Source organism: Amblyomma mixtum, chromosome 5 (assembly GCF_055824585.1).
Source record: "Amblyomma mixtum isolate Tamu chromosome 5, ASM5582458v1, whole genome shotgun sequence".
Lineage (NCBI taxonomy): Eukaryota > Metazoa > Arthropoda > Arachnida > Ixodida > Ixodidae > Amblyomma > Amblyomma mixtum.
Genome location: NC_143016.1, coordinates 120495335 through 120512591, shown reverse-complemented (window position 1 = coordinate 120512591; position 17257 = coordinate 120495335). Strand labels below are relative to the sequence as shown.

At 45.9% G+C, this 17257-nt stretch overlaps 1 protein-coding gene across 4 annotated transcripts in view; it reads right to left on the bottom strand.

The window, feature by feature from the left end:
* Window positions 1-15891: 15891 nt before the first annotated feature.
* Window positions 15892-17257, bottom strand: part of LOC149343521 (uncharacterized) — a 40161-nt gene continuing 38795 nt past the window's right edge. For all 4 annotated transcript variants that reach the window (XM_089545956.1, XM_089545954.1, XM_089545957.1 and 1 more), the window contains exon 6: window positions 15892-16045. In XM_089545956.1, coding sequence (XP_089402082.1) covers window positions 15906-16045 — 140 coding nt within the window. In that variant the 3' untranslated portion in view covers window positions 15892-15905. The remainder of the gene's footprint in view (window positions 16046-17257) is intronic.

Sequence of the window (17257 nt, the reverse complement as noted above, 5' to 3'; positions counted from 1 at the left end):
ACTTTACTTAATCAGTTTCGCTCGTCATTTGACTCACATCAAAGTTCCTTGGGCCAAACTTCCACTGTCACCCATGCCATCGACACAGGTGACCACGCACCGCTGCGACAACGTCCCTATCGTGTGTCTGTCGCCGAGCGCCAAGTTATTGAAGACCAAGTCGACAAGATGCTCCAGAGCGGCGTCATTCAGCCCTCAAGCAGCCCATGGGCGTCGCCTGTGGTGCTCGTCAAAAAGAAGGATGGCTCCATACGCTTCTGTGTAGATTACCGCCGCCTTAATAAGATTACGCGCAAAGATGTCTATCCACTCCCGCGCATAGACGACGCTCTGGACTGTTTGCAAGGGGCCGAACTCTTTTCCTCCCTCGATTTGCGTTCCGGGTACTGGCAAGTTCCTATGAAAGAAGCCGATCGCCCCAAAACCGCCTTTGTGACACCGGATGGCTTGTATGAATTTACGGTGATGCCCTTCGGGCTTTGTAACGCCCCCGCGACTTTTGAGAGGATGATGGACACCATTTTGCGCGGACTTAAGTGGAAGACATGCCTTTGCTACCTCGACAACATTGTGGTCCTTTCCCCGGACTTTGACACCCACCTCTCCCGTTTGAAGCACGTCTTGACCTGCCTCTCTGACGCCGGCCTGAAGCTGAACTTAAAAAAATGCCGTTTTGCCGCCCGTCAATTAACCATCTTAGGTCATGTTGTCTCTAAGCAGGGTGTCAGTCCCGACCCAACGAAACTTCGTGCTGTGGTTGACTTTCCCAAACCCACCTCCATCAAAGACCTGCGCAGCTTCCTGGGTTTGTGCTCGTATTTCCGCCGATTTATTCGCAACTTTGCGTCCATTGCTGCGCCTTTGACTCAACTGCTGTCTGGAAGTGCGGATTTATCACTGTGGTCTCCAGCGTGCGACGACGCATACAACACCTTGCGCCGTCTCCTCACGGCGCCGCCCATTCTGCGCCATTTCGACTCGGCCGCTCCTACCGAAGTTCACACGGACGCCAGCGGTGTTGGCCTCGGCGCTGTCCTCGCCCAACGAAAACCTGGCTTTGACGAATACGTCGTTGCTTATGCTAGCCGCACACTCACACCAGCAGAACGCAATTACTCCGTAACTGAAAAGGAGTGTTTGGCGATTGTATGGGCCCTCGCGAAGTTTCGACCGTACATCTATGGGCGCCCTTTTGACGTTGTGACCGACCACCATGCGCTCTGTTGGCTTTGCAACCTGAAAGACCCCTCCGGCCGCCTCGCTAGATGGGCCCTTCGCTTGCAAGAATATGATATCCGCGTCGTGTATCGCACCGGCCGCAAGCATCAAGACGCCGATGCACTGTCACGCTGCCCCTTCCAGCCGAGATCGCCAGCCTTTCCACCTTTTCCACCTCCGGCGCTTCTCTGCCCTTGCTTCGTCTCAGCGACATGCCTTCAGCGCAACGCATGGATCCGTGGATCGCTTCCCTACTCGACTTTCTCGCCAACCCGACGGCTGCTTCCCCGTCACGTGCGCTCCGCCGCCAAGCTGCCCATTTTGCGATCCGTGACAACCTACTTTATCGCCGTAACTACAGCTCCGAAGGTCGCAAGTGGCTGCTCGTTATTCCACGCCACTTACGCTCGGAGATATGCGCATATTTCCATGCTGCCCCCCACAGTGGTCACGCGGGCGTTTTCAAGACCTATACCCGCATACGGCTGCGCTACTACTGGCGCGGAATGTACACCTTCATCATGAAGTACGTACGCTCATGCATTCCCTGCCAACGTCGCAAGACACCTCCCCATCGTTTTGCTGCTGAGCTGCAGCCGTTACCATGCCCTCCACGCCCATTCGACCGCGTTGGCATTGATTTATACGGTCCGCTTCCCTACACTGCAGCCGGCAACCGTTGGGCTATTGTAGCGGTGGATCACCTTACACGATATGCCGAAACTGCTGCCCTTCCGGCTGCCACAGCGACGGACGTTGCCTCCTTCATTTTGCACCGATTCATCCTTCGTCACGGTGCACCTCGTGAACTGCTCAGTGACCGAGGCCGCGTGTTCTTATCTGAGGTGGTGAAGGCGCTTCTCAAAGAGTGCAACACGATTCACCGAACTACCACCGCCTATCATCCACAGACCAATGGCCTCACTGAACGATTTAACCAAACCCTCGGAGACATGCTCTCCAAGTACGTCGCTTCTGATCACACGAATTGGGATCTAGTTCTTCCGTACGTTACTTATGCGTACAATACCGCTACGCAGTCCACCACCGGCTTCTCTCCTTTCTTCCTACTTTACGGCCGCCAACCCTCTGCTACTATCGACACAATTCTCCCTTACCAGCCTGATGAATCTGAATATCGGCCTGTTTCCCAAGCCGCGCAACACGCCGAAGCCTGCCGCCAAATCGCCCGCTCACTCACGACTGACACCCAGTATCGCCAGCGCTCCCGCATCGACCAAGACCAAACCTCACCGAACTATTCTTCTGGAGCACTTGTGTGGCTCTGGATCCCTTCAGGCACTCCCGGTCTCTCCTCAAAATTTCTGGCAAAGTACCATGGTCCCTACCGTGTACTGGAGCGCACCTCTCCGGTTAATTATGTCGTGGAACCCCTCACGCCGTCTCCTGATCTCCGCCGCCGAGGACGGGAGACCGTTCATGTCCAGCGCCTCAAGCCCTACTACGACCCCGCCGTCTTGCCATCATCCTAAGTCGCCAGGATGGCTCCTCTTGTCCCCGGGGTGATTGTAAGGCTAAAGAAGATGCGTCTGATGGTTTTGCAAAGATGAAGACGAGGTGACAGTGCTCTCGAGAGTCTTTGGCCAGCGCTACGCTTGTGTGCCTTTCGCCGACCTGATCCCGGACTGCTGCCGTTGCCATTCCCGTCGCCCCAGTACCTCGTACTAAACCCCCCGTTACAATATATATATATATATATATATATATATATATATATATATATATATATATATATATTGTTACGAAGAAGAAGCTGGCAGAGGCGCGGGACGGAGCTCTCACGCTCTGCCAGCGGCCATTAATTCATCTCTTCTCCATTGTTCACCACGCTTCATTCTTCGGCTTGCCGCCACGTAACATTATATATATATATATATATATATATATATATATATATATATATATATATATATATATATATATATATATATATATATATATATATATATAGTATTATCAGCGAAGTACTCTGATGGCCCAGGGAAACGAATATGATGTCCTTAAGAGCGTACATCAGGTGCTAATTTTTTTCTGATCGACCGGTGTGTCCAGAACTTTCATGTTTATGCCGCTCGTAATGATCTTCGGATTCTTCCTGTCCAGCTGAGAAATATATTCGAAATACAGGCTTGTGTACTCAGCTTTGAAAATGTACTAAAATGTATTAAGTGGGGCTCTGCATATTTTGTAAAGTGGCAGGTTTGCTAAGCCTGATGCATAATTTTTTTTCTAAATTTATAGACTATTGAAAGATTCTTCACGCCTCGAGAGCGCCCATGCAGTTGAGCTAATTGCATTAAATGCGTACATGCAGTGGGGGCAGATGAGCGCTGAAGGATAATGAGCAAACGTATCTCGTGCAATAGAACAGTTGCCATCTATAAGGCTAATTAGAAACAACCAGCCGCTATTTCTGTCAATGTATGGCAATTAATTTACTAGGGTCTACAGTTCAACTTCGAAAACTAGTGCACCACAGCTGTTAGCGCTAAAATAAGAACAGAATCTCTCATGCTTACTTTGCACTCAATGCATCCAACTCTTGTTGGAGAAGAGGAACATCAAAATATATTGATAGGATTAATATTGCGTTTTCTTCCTTCTCTGATAAGTTTCAGTGCCAAATTCGTGCCGCTATCACAGTCGTACTCTTTGATCAACGGCTATTTGTTACTCTGTAGTCGACCACACATTCCTCCCTACAGTCATACTTGTGAGTGATTGAAATTCACCAAGCATATCTGAAAACGTTTCCGCTAAATACTGTAGCTTTGGCTCGACATATAGTTTTTGCTGTTCACAAGCCCGTGGTCCCAACTGAACGAAATTTTTCCGGTAGAAAGCCATTCTCGTGACTTTGCATCGATAAAAAATCGCTAATGACAATTATTCTTTAGCCAAACGGTTGAAATACTCACTCCGCAGCCTATTTATGAAATAGGTTTATTGTGAATTCAGCCCTCATTCGAAATATAACTTTAAGGACAGCTCAATTTATATTTGCCCAGCCCTACTCACAGGCAAGACCATGATTACGTGTGTGATGTACGCTTACGCGTCATGGGCGGGCGGCAAGTTTACTTAAATGGCATTTTCGTTTTTGGCATGAACTTTGTTTGCAGACAAGTGAAGAAGAACAAAAAGCACCCACCAGGACTCGTGCCGCAGACCGCAAACTTTCTGCACTGCAACTTCGAAAAGTTAAAGGATGCCAGAAGCAGGTAACCCCAAAGGAGTGCCCTCCTCATACTTTCTTGTTCGTTCCTTTTCAGTCTGCTTGAATCTCTTACGGCACGAATACGGTCCTTGAGCGGAGCAACTGGTGAGGAGCAAATGGCGTTGACTTCCAATACTTGCCGTAACTCTAGCTTTCGTTTTGGAGTGCGAGTGTACCCAATAAAGAAAAGAAAGCGTCGCTAAGGTAACGCTGCAGCGGCAGCTGATTACCCAGCTGAGGATTCGTGTCGATTCCTAGAATGGGGTGTATGTGCACAGCTGAAAGTCAAAATAAATTTTATTAACGCCTGCTGCGGTGCTGGTGCTTCCTGTGTTTCTATGAGCTGCTATAGGCAAATTTGGCCTCAGAGGTTTTTTTAAAAATAGGCGTTGAGAGCTACTTGAAAACTACCTCTGCAGATTAGTTATGCTGCCAAGGGGACACAAAGTGAATTTATAATTGTCACCGCGAGGCACCTGCGGAACTAAAATCGAATAATGAAATATTTAGAGACCGCTTTAAACGGGCATGCTTATATCAGAAGCTAATACCTCTGTTACACTAGTAAATTTAATGTAGTTATAATCGAATGACATTAGGGCCTAATGTCATTAATCGACTGCTACCCGGTAACATGTAATATCATTGGGTTCGAATGACATTAGGCATCGAATGAGTTAGTGGAACTCATTCGCATTCACTCTCGAACCAAAAGCGTACTCTGGACACTAGATACGCAGCAGAAACAAGCGATGCGAAAATATACTGTGCACACTGCCCAACTTAAGTAGTTTATTTATTTAGTTCTGCTAAAAAAAAGTTAAAGTAGGTGTGAATCTGTTCACACTAGAGGCTGTCGTGGATAGCTAATTACTCTCCGTCTCAGCAGCAGCCAACAGCACCGGTCCAGCGTGAAGCAGGGTCTCCCGCGACCGTCGGTCATTTTGGGTTACGTGTTTGCTGCTGGTTGGCGTGCCATGTTCGTTAAGCTCGAAAGTACTTAAAGACGTAACTGAGCAGTTCACCTTTTGGAAGTCATTTCCATGCTCTGCGCGTGTGCGCGCGCCGCCATGTAAGCCATTTTGTTTGTTTAAATTTATCGGAATTCTGGTTGACTTTCTACTTGGCTTGACTTTTGATGGCTAAAATGGCGCAACATGGCCGGAAATAATACTTTAAGCTTAAATGTTCTCACCCGCTTTTGAAACACTGCGCCACAATTACAAACATTTTTTCGCGCGCTGATGTCTTTCAGTTATATTATTTTTTTTTCACTGATCATCAATGCCATCATTTTCGAATGAGGTTATTTTTTTCAGTGTAGCAACGAAAAATACCGAATGACATTCGATGCAACGAATGTCCTCAGGTTCAACTGACATTAAATTGGCTCGTGTGACAGGGGTATAAACGTAGTCGTATTCCAACCTAATTGCATTTGGTAGAATTCTGATAGCATGCGCGAGCTCCGATATATCTGCGTAAAATTTCCGGCTTATTCCCTACGGGCGCATGCAAGACGGTGACGATCGGCGCGAAACTCATCCCTGCGTGACATGGTGTTTCGTCTGCCACCGGCGTCGAGCAACCCTTCATTTTTGGGCATTTAAAGTGAAAGAAACGCCCGACCCAAAAGCTACGTCACACTAGGGAGGAGATACACGTCGACTGTAACTGTCTTGCATACGTAATCACGCGAAACCAGCGAAAACAACTGTGTCGAATATCTCAGAACGCGCGTGTCCTAGAATAATTGCGTGAAGCACAGTAGTCTAGATATGCGACCGCCTCTATGTTCGCAATATAAATAGTAACACTAGTCGCTGTAGCTAAACAGTTGAATAATATGTTTTATTTAATTAGGAGCTTGACGGTCGCAATTATCGCCTTGTGTCCCTCTAGCCGCGTGACCTATGAACGGGTCTGGATTTAACGTATCACTTAGTGCCCAGTTCGAGGAACTCTGTAAAGCTCGATTCTGAACACTTTGTATGTATGACCATTTGTAATACAGGCCTCTTTATGATGATACATTCTTTGAAAGACGGAGAATGTGCTATCACCATGGAAATAAACCCGAACAACGCGGAGCATACGCGCTTCGCTGTTCGAATTTCTTTTCATCGCGCTTCAACCTGGGCGGTAAGGAAAAGACGTTAGAGTCGTCAGGAATCTATCACGGACGACTCTAGCGTCTTTTGGCTTCCACCGAAGTAAAACCGTGATGGAAAGTAGTGCGAACAACGGAGCTCCTAGGCTCCGCTCTGGTCGCGTTTCTTTTGATCGCCCCTGTAGAAAAAACATCGACAATTTCTGCAAGTTTCATATATAAAAGTGAAAAGAAAAACGACATTGAAACGAGCCTGCAGTAAACCTCTCCAATTGGCACTAAAGAGACCTTCTGACGTTTCATTCGCTGGCACGTCTTGCGCGGAAACAGGTAACCTTCAAACAAAAAGGTGTCGAAAAAGATCGGAAAAAGTCGCACACCCGTCTTCTTGCCCGCTACTAATGAAGAAGTTTGATGTTTTTTTTTAATTTTTAGGCTATCATACAACAGACGTAGCCATAGCTGACAAAGTTCACTGGTCACTGGCCAGGGTAAAAAAAAAAACTGACGTTTAGGGGCGCTACTCCACCCTTCTTCATAATGAGGCTACTGCTCTAGTGACGGCCTGTTGTCCATGTTGATGATTGACATTGATGTATTCGATGGTTTGAAGGCACACCGTCTAATCAGGAATCATGGCAGATGTAGTTCACTGGTCACTGGCCATTGCAAAAAACAAATGATGTTTCTGGAGCGCTACGGCGCCTTGTTCACAATGAGGCGGCCAGCTCCGGTAACGGCCGGTTCTCCATATTGATGGCGTGCACTGATGCAGTCAATGGTTCAACGGCATACTGTCTGGTGAGGATTTATGACTCATGAAGGTAACTGCTCACCAACCAGCGTCAAAAACATTTCGGGACATTTCGGGAGCGCTACTGTTTCCTTTTTCGCAGTGATGCTACCGGCTGTAATTTCATCACCCTTGATTCCTAACCATACGGTATGCCATCAAACCATCCACTACAGACGTAGCTATAGTTTTAATATCACTGCTGCGCCTCAAGAGACGTATGCAGCCGAGCTTGTAACCACGCGGCCATTTCTAAGACAGCCATTAAAACGCCGCACAATAGGAAGCAGAAAAAACCTCGTCCTTCACTCTACTTAAGCTTTTCAAATTTTTATCCTTGTTTTTCTTTTTCTTTCTGAAACAACGGAGTAAGCCTGTTGGTTTCTTTTGCTGTATTTCCGGTATCGGCATCTTGTACAGTCGGCAGTCGGCACCTCGGAAAAAATTTGAAGTGGCAAATGCCATCTGTTTATTTATATTCTTTCTTAAGTGCTTCTAGTGTTCTTTCTGATCTCATTTTTGTCGTAGCTACGTCAGACCGATCCATTGTTTTCTTCAAATAATCGACCGTATATCAAAGACGTGCAAACTGGCTACCACGTCAGCACCGACCCCAGGCGTATGTCCCATTACAGCTCTCTCGCAAGAATTCGCTGGCCAAACCTGTTATATCTTGAAGTGCAGTGCTTTATTTGCCAACACAATGGTCTCACTTTTGAATATTTGCGCGAATATCTGCAGAGAACAGATTTTTTTTTTTTGCGTTCGCCCTTAGTTATAGTTTGTAACGTTCTTCCTGCATTAGGGCGAGTAGCATTGCAAAGTTCTTGCAATACAGCGTCCTCGTGTGGGAGGTGAGCCAATGTACCCATCCGGCATTGTCAAGTCCGGAGTTATCCCTCGGTTGTATGGAAATTTTCTTAGTTTTTTGCGAGTACTTGGCAAACCATTCTTATGTGTTTCCGTACAGACGCCATGTAGTTTCCAGAACTGCAATGTCGCAAGAGGCACGAGAGGCTGATTCTATGTAGTGCATAGGGTCCGACAACAAAGGCGTCTCTTGGCGCTGCCTCTCTTAGTCCAGAAAAGGGTTGCGAAGTCCGATAAGTGTGCTCACTGCGAAAGAGTACGGTCTCATGTATTGTCCAAGATGGCGATCTAACCAAGGCACAAATTTTAGAGAGCACAAAATAGAAATGTAAAAAAAGGAATGAAAACAAACGTTCTTTAGGTGCTGTCCAACCAGACATCTTGCCATCTCTTGCCATCATGCCATCTCCTTAGTGCGTTGAATTTTTTTTTATTTCTAACATACTTTAAGTGTTTACTCACAAAACTCAGTCATACTTTTTATGTTTCCTCTTGTGCATGGCATTGTTTTAGGGCTTGTAGAAAAGTTATGTAAGACTAAGGTTTCTGTGTTTATGCTTTTTGAGAAAACGCCGAAGCCAGCACCAAACAAAACGTTGAGAACGCGTTATCCGTGCGTCTACATCCTGCACAAGGCCATTGATATTCTTTCGGGTTTTGCCTTTGTGCTACTCCGAAGGTTTCCAGCCGTAATGGCTGGGTAGCACGAATATAAAATACATATCATCGGCATAAAAAAAAAAATTTCTGAAAGACAGAGAGCTCTACTCTTTAGTGAAGAACAGAGATTTGAGCCCCGTGTAAGAAGCCCTAGCAAGATACTGTGCATGGCGTAGTTTTTGTTTCTCGCAGATAAAGGCGCTAAAAGAAGGTCCAAAAAACAGCGACATATTACTTAAAAATATTCAAATTAATAGAATTTTGGTTTGATTTATGAGGTTTAATGGTCCAAACCGACTGAGGCTGTGAGGGCCGGAATAGTGGAGGGCTCCGGATAATTTCAACAGCCTCAGTTTCTTTGAGACGACAGCGGCCGAGATTGAACCGGCGTCATTCAGGTCAGCAGCTGAGTACCTTAACCACTCTGTCGTCGCCGCAGTATAAACCACAGAACCGCAACAAAGATGAGAAAACACCCAGAGGCCTACTGTCCACTGCTTTCATATATTCCACTTACTTCTTAGCGTGTATCCTGAATAGTTATTTGCATTGGTTCCTAATGCTAAGAACTCTGCATCTACTCGGTCATAATGAATACAATCTTTTTTTTTTCCTTGATGTGCTTTGCCATAGATAAATACAAGTACATATTATTCTCTTCAATGCCCTTTTTTACTACTTGCTAATTACAGGAGTTCTTGTTTTCCAATTTAGTGCGTTTTTATGTTTAAAGATACAGATATGTCTTCGAAGTGCACAGGCACTTTTGTTACAGTTGGATTATTGTGTAATCAACATTGCCTATTGATATTAAAAATAGCCTTTACCGTTGTCTGTTGAAACGGTCCCTCGACCTCAGTCAAGTTGCAAATCACAAAGTTTATTCGAAGGGATCAATCAGAGTTTTGTCATGTACTTACTCTGAAAAGTACAGTTATTTGATTTCATTGCAAAGCTGATAGATTTTTCATTGGGTTTAACGTCCAAAAGCGACTCAGGCTATGAAGGATTCCCCAGTGAAATGCTGGGGATAATTTCTACCACCTGGGGTTCTCTAATGTGCACTGACATCGCACAGTACACGAGCCTCTATCATTTCGCCTCCATCAAAACGGGACCGGCTCGACCGGATTCGAGCCCGCGTCTTTTCGGTCAGCAGCTCAGTGCTGTAGCAACTGAGCCACAGCGGTGGCTGCGGAAAGATGCATCAGTTCATGTTTCAGCACCTGATAAATTATACATGCGATGCAAGTTCAACAAAAGCGACCATTACTATTGTAATGGGTGCCAAATTAACCATGAAACTCAGTTCGTTGAATGCGAAGAGAAGTTTGTTTACCAGTTTCTTCCTTTGGCTCACAGCAGTATATAAGTCAAACCACTCATTGTGAAAATGAGCGTCTGCGAGATCACAAACGTAATGTAGATATAAGAACAAACTAAGTAGACACCTCATACTACATTTCAGCACGCATAACCAATGCAAATAGTTCTTCGATGAAGGTTGTTTAATCGGAAATACGACGGTAAACGGTCAAAGTGTGCCTAGCATCGAATATTTTGATTTATGTCCGCTTCCGAATTTGTAATCTCTGCATCTATTCATTGTCCATCGGTATCTGATGTCTTTTGTGGTTTCTCTCATGCTCTTACGCTTTGGCGTTTTATGCCTTTGTTTCTTTCCCTGAAAAATTATGCCCGCCAACTATTTTATAGCTTGTTCATTGCCGCAAATTATACCAGTAGGTTTCAATTTGATTTATATCTTCTTTTTCCGATCCATTTCTTAACTAGTGCTCTTATATTCACGGATTTCTGATGAAAGATCCACCAGCAGTATAACTTAGGGACCTCCTACTGTACTAACTTTTGTTAAGCACTTACGATTGATTTGAACTTGGTTTTTATTTATTTATTTATTTATTTATACATACTGCAGCCCTATTGGGCTATTGCAGGGGTGGGTGTGAACAACAGTTTAGGAAAACATGGAGCACAACAATGGCAAACATCCGAAACAGTACGAGTGAAAACAAGAAAAACGAAAAAACTATTCAATAGCTGCTAAAAACAGCTCTAAAGGAAGAGAGCGAGTAGAACCGGGTAAACAATTCCAATATTCGATTGCACGCGGAAAAAAACTGTACTTAAAAGTGTCCGTGCGGGCAAAATAAGGCGTGATGTTTAGGCTGTGGTGACTTCTAGTTTTAGATGGTTTATAAACCTAGTTTATAAACCTTTATAAGCCTTGCATATAAGGGAAATTGTCGAAGCAGGAAGAATAGCTGGGTTAGGAAGTGCTGGTGCAAACTCCCCATCTCCGCATCTCTCCGAGAAAGAACTTCCTTACCTAGACTGTACTACACGCATTGCACGTCCTTTGGGGCTGGCGCAATCTGGCAGGTGAAAGTACAGGGGCGTTTTCCCAGTGCACTTCTTGGAAGCTAGCGCTGTGTGTGGTGCCCCCTCGCTCTCCGTGCCTTCCCTTCCAATGCTCTACAGCTTGGTAAATATGGGCCAACGAGCTCAAATTTCTCTAGGAGAGCCCAGCCAACCGTAAGCAAAGGTCCTAACAATTGTCGAAACCTTTGCATGTCAGTGCCGTATGATTTTTGCCGAGAAATGTCACGAAGTGAACTTGGAGAATGCGTAGCCGCCGACTAATGAGGCGTAGCTACACGGTGGAAGCAGCTGACGCGATGCTGTAACAATGGAACTGACTAGGGTTTCACCAGCTTCGGCGCCCAGCCGACTAGCGTTCCGGCTCTCTTTCCCACATCGCAACGCAGAGAGCACGCAGGCACACATGCACGCGCACGCACACGCACACACACACACACACACACTCGCGCGCGCGCGCTCGCAAACACGCACGCACAAGCACGCAAGAATATGCAGAAACGGCGGGAACGTAGTTGACTAGAATATATGACGCGCTTGCCGTCTAGTATTCGTGATAGACGAAGAGATATAAAACTTACAAGAGCGCTGCGTCTATCCTCTTCTGTCTCCGACCTCGTTCCTTGCGATCTTTCATCAAACATGAAGAGATATGATCATGCGAAGATGCGTACGGCGCCTGCCGATGTAAGGGTACATAGCTGAGGCAGCTGGAAAATTGGGGCAGCGCATCCAACGTTTCCCCTTCCTGTCATACAGCATAGAAAGTGGTGCAAGGTGAGAACGTGGGTTTTACAACTTCGGCACACGCAGATTCACGGTATTTCTGGCCAATGGCGCCATACTCGAGGAGCCCATAACGCAGGCAGCCTAAGGTACACAGCGCGCACAGCCGGAGCGCAAGCAGTCATTTTCAAGGAAGTCGGTAACATTTCTCTTAACATTCGAATCCAATGGATGGCTCAAAGATGGAAATGCTAGGAAGGAACGCTAACATAGAGTTAAATTTCGAATGCAAAAAGAAATTTAAATTGCAGGACACTTAAGACTACTTACATGCTTTGTATTCGAAAGCACTGTTTTTGTTACTTGCTTTTAATTTCTCTACCTTTCTTCCTAATGACACGCCTACTCATTAACATAGAGTCTCTCAAGGGAACTCATATGCGAGGTTCACCTGTGTGCGCTGCGAAGCAACGTGGCTTTGTGGGCTTGCGTGCTGAGATTTTCCGTTTTGGCAATATTTCCATGCAAAAAAGAAAAACGCGGGTTTGTGGCCTATTCCATGAGTACTCGCCTTGCAATCTGAATGTCCTAGGGGCAGCTACCCACACCTGCAGAGAAATTTTATTGTTGCGAAAGCAACACTACGCTAGTCGCTGAGCCGTTTTGCAGAGCTCTGGAAAGGTCAAGCTGCGCATGCGTGAGCGGCTGGTGACGTCACACGGCGCACAGCTGGCTCGCCGGGACCGCCGTCGTGCGCTCTCCATCGCCTCGCCGACAGTCTCACTCTCTCTCCCTCTCTGATGCGCAGTAGCGATTGCGCATCGCTTCTGCGTGGTTTGTGGTGTATATAAAATTGGCAGTGGCTGAGCTCTGCTATGCCAGGATGTAGGTAACGTGAGGTGACGGCAAGGTGTCCACATCTAGGAGGACACCTGAGCCAGAGGGAAGACGCATAGCTGCCCTCTTGGGACAGTGCACACCTCAACCATGCTTTAAGCTAAGTGGTGGTAGTGACAGTTGTGCGCGGCATGAGTTGACATTGGCAACGCTCTGCCAGAAACGCTGCACTGAAGCCATTGGACGTAGGCATTCGTTGTGTTCATTCTCGTGTTCATCTTATTGCTTTCTGTTCAAACCGAGCAGGAACTAAAACACTACAACTGTAGTGCGGTTCGTTCGGCGCTCGAAAACTCGATGACGTGTGGTGTAAGGTTAAAAATTGCATTTCGAGATCAGGTCGTGTGCGTTGACTTATAACTGTGGCATTAAACGAAGAACGAATTCGGACTTAGTGAAACGGCGCGAAAGAAGCAGCCCGGAGGCGAAACGAAGAAGTGACAGGAAGGAACGCTGAAATACCAACTAAATTTTTATTAAGCGAAACCCGCACAATATATAGGACGTCGATTTCGAAACGACTTCAGCGGCATTGTGTAAAAGAAAAATATAAACGGACACTTAATTAGAGCTAAATCCGAGGTTCTTGCGGTAATTTCTGTGTTCCTTCTCTTTGCCGCGTGGTTCATTGCCGCGCACATTCTTTTCGCTCCGTGTCGGAAACATTCGTATGCGAACTGCGATGGAGCAATCATAGCAACACAGAGACAAAAAGCGGGCAGCAGTAACTACTGGCGAGCTCTCAACTGCACAGTGATTCGCACAAGTTCAAGAAGGCGGGCTGCATGCAAATGTTTTTCGCCCCTACCAAATTAGGCTGGCTTTGTCGGTTAAACACTCCGTGCCCACGCGCTCAGCTCTACAAGTAAAAAAACGCCAGCCAGTTTTTTTTTTTTATCCTGCAAGGCGTGGAATTGTGACGAAATTCTAGTTCTCTTGCGGCAGCTCCTACTCCAGTAAGACCGGTCTCTGCACATGTGACCGCATACGCAGGTTCGCTCCAACCTTCAAGGTTGCTCTTGCCTTTCGCCCTGTGGCCCACATTTCTGCGTTCATTCCTTTTCGCTCTCTTAGACACGTGTGCGCACTTTACGCCGGCTATGCTCGCACTTGGTGCGTTTCTTGATCCTGAGATAATTTGTTTCGAGCTGAGCAGTGGTAGTACCGCTGCGGCATTCAGGCCCTATGAATCAAGAAATGACCGAAATAAAGATAACAGTATATAGAAAACAGGTATTAGCCGAAACTCCTCGGTAAGTCAATGATAAAAGTAGATAACTTCCAAGCGTGCATCCTAAACTGAATGGGTGGTCAATGGACATTAATAAAACATCAGGGAAATAATCCAGAGGGAATAATAATCTCTTAAGACCGCCGGAGACCTAACAAACCTGCCACCTAACGCTCGCATATGCTGGGTAACTTAATCAGTACTTGACCAGTTGCTTCCGTGGGGATTTTCATTTGCGTTTGCAGAGTCTCTGCACAAAATACAGACATTAAGAGTGCCCGTTTCTTAAAGTTTGAGATCTCCGTAACATGCCACTCCCAGCATTTTAATGCGAAAGCCCTAGGCCTCCTGTGTAAAAGTACAAAGTCCCCAGAAGTTGCAAAAAAATGTAGAAGTATGAAAAAACAAATTGGGAAAGCACATGCAAGTAAATTGTGAACTGCACAACTTTTTATCCTAGCCAGGCGAGAATGCTAAGGGCAGATCGCATGCATTCACACCGAAAAAGGTGCACTAAATATTTTCGTTTAATTAGTACTCGTTACATACAAGTAGCGACCGAAATAGCGTCCCTCTGAACCATACCCATTTCAAGGTCAGAAATATTGGCACAGCCCGTTAGTGATAGCTCTAAGGTCTACAGTATTCATTACAATATACGCGAACTGCGGCAGAGTACGTTTCACTGATGGCTGTGTTAGTGAAGATTGCCATCGGGTGAGTGGCGCTGAATGGGCGCGCATTTCAACGGGGACATTCCTTAAAAGTGCCACCTTTGCTAAAAAAAAAAAACATTGTAAGTGCTTGTCTGTGCAACACAACCCAAATACAAAGCCAACCCTCGTGGCCTCCGGGACAGAAGTCCGAACATCGCCACTAGGTGTTCCTATTAATAACATCAGTTGCCCGAAAGATTGCGAAATTTTTTATGGAGAAAAATTCTTTATTCTTCAGGGGGATTGTATGGCGCCATCGGAAATTATTCTCAAAGAATGGACTTGCTTCTTTCGTTGAAACAGCAAACCTAGGCGATTACTGTAGAAAATAAGGTCTTCGATGGCTTTTATATTTGTTCTCTTTCGAATCGTCGCTATTACACATATTTCAGGTCTTCCTCTGCACTCCATTTTCTTGGACGTGTAGTAATTCACGGGAAACTCTTACAATTTAACCAGGCTGCTTTCCAGGGTCATTTCTGTTTAACGTGTATGTGAATGAGGCTGTCACTACTAACAAGCCTGCGAATTTTTGTTTATACACTGATGGTGCTTGCTTATTTTTTGTATGAAATAATAATTTGCACTTGGTGCATACTCTTACTGACACATCCTGCAAATTGCTTCTTTGTTGAGCCAAAAACTGTTTGGGAATAACACTAGAAGGTCGAAAGCTTTACTGTTTGCTAAAAATAAACCTGTAAGCTTGTATGTCGGCTACCCTTGAGCACCTATCCTATCGATAAGATTTTAGCGGTGGTACCGTCGCACACCGTATAAGCTGGGATGCGCTTATACAGCAGCTGGTCAAAAGAAATAATCCATTCTTGGCTTGGTACTTCAATCTTGAGACGTGGCACAACCTTTGACCGGAAGTCAGGAAGCATGCATTTGCCAGCGCACATCACAGTTTTGCTGCGCTCCCGGGTGCAAACGATACTTGGCTCTCAGATGAATTGCAGGGAATCAAAGAGCCGTTAAATAATGGCTTTAACATAAAATACAAGTATAAACTGGCGCCGCAGTTGCCAGTGCTGTTCTGAATTTTACTTTATTTGAATTTTATCCCTGCAGAACTCCTCGTCGTACTTCAGGAACTTGTCGGGGCCGCATAACAGATCGTAAATGAAGAAGCATGCGCTGCTGATGTTGCGCAGACCATCCAAGGTGACCCACATCTCGCACCCTGCGTGAGAACCGAGGGAAAGTGTAATGACATATTCTTTCAGGATATAGGTACAAAGATTGATTGGTTAGAATATGCCGCGTTATTCTATTTTAAAGATTGACATGTATGATCTGTTCGGTCAATACAGCTATGCCGTCACCTGCAAAGCCAATTAGGTCCACCCAGCCAACATTTACAGTCTTTGGACAGCGGTGCGCTTTCTCTGCTCGCGATGTACTGTTAATGGAGGTATCTTTTTCCTTCCTCTCCCCTCAAACCCGATGCATGCACCACCACGTTTCATGCTGTTTCTTCAGAGGAGAGAACGTGCGGATGCTATGCGCTTCACATTTGAAAAACAGGTCACCGATTCGGAACAGCGCTTGCGTTACTTTGTCAACAGCGGTCGTAACGCTAAGGTATGCGCAGACGGAGTACCCGATTAGTTTCAGAGTTGTACTGCAAATAATAAGGCTGACACTTTAACTTTTTACGCATATTGTTGGTGACCCTCATATTAGTCCTTTGTTGCATATATCTAGTTTCTGCTACAAAGCTTTCATTCTACCTGGTATGTTGAGGTTTCATTAACGTTTAAGTGTCTCCTCCGTCCTGCAGCGAGTTTCATGACCTGTAGCTTTTGTTATCTGTCGGTGAGCAGTTATCTCCAAGTATGCAAACGCATCTCCTCATACTAAAACACTGCAAACGGTCACAGCCGTTCAGCACACAGATCAACCATTGTTTCTATTTATTATACATACTCGGAATTAGGGCTAATGTTTATGCTTATATCCTATTAAGTAAAAACTGAGAGACACTTAAGTTCTCCCTAGAGGGTCCATGCGATAGATTTGTAGGTGAAGAGGGCACCACTATTACTCGAAGTAAGTTTAATTTAGAACCCGAGTAAAATTAAAATCTGCAGCACTGGCATATATTACTCGGAAGAGTGCCAGGCGAACACAGGCCGCGATGAACTGCGGTCCTGCAAGGGGAGAAAAGTGATCAACTGAATTAAGCCTCACTGCGCGCGCTCGGTGCAAACCGATGGCGCCGAGCAGCGGCTCCCTGTCATTGTGCAATGCGTTGGCACCGGCGATGACCCTCCTGTAGCTTTGGCACAGCGGCGTTCCGCGGCGCCTCTTTCTTCTGGCAGCCGCCGCATGGCGGCGCCACTACACCAGTGTGTTGCGCCGAACGGCCACGTCAGCCTACTTATCCGAAATT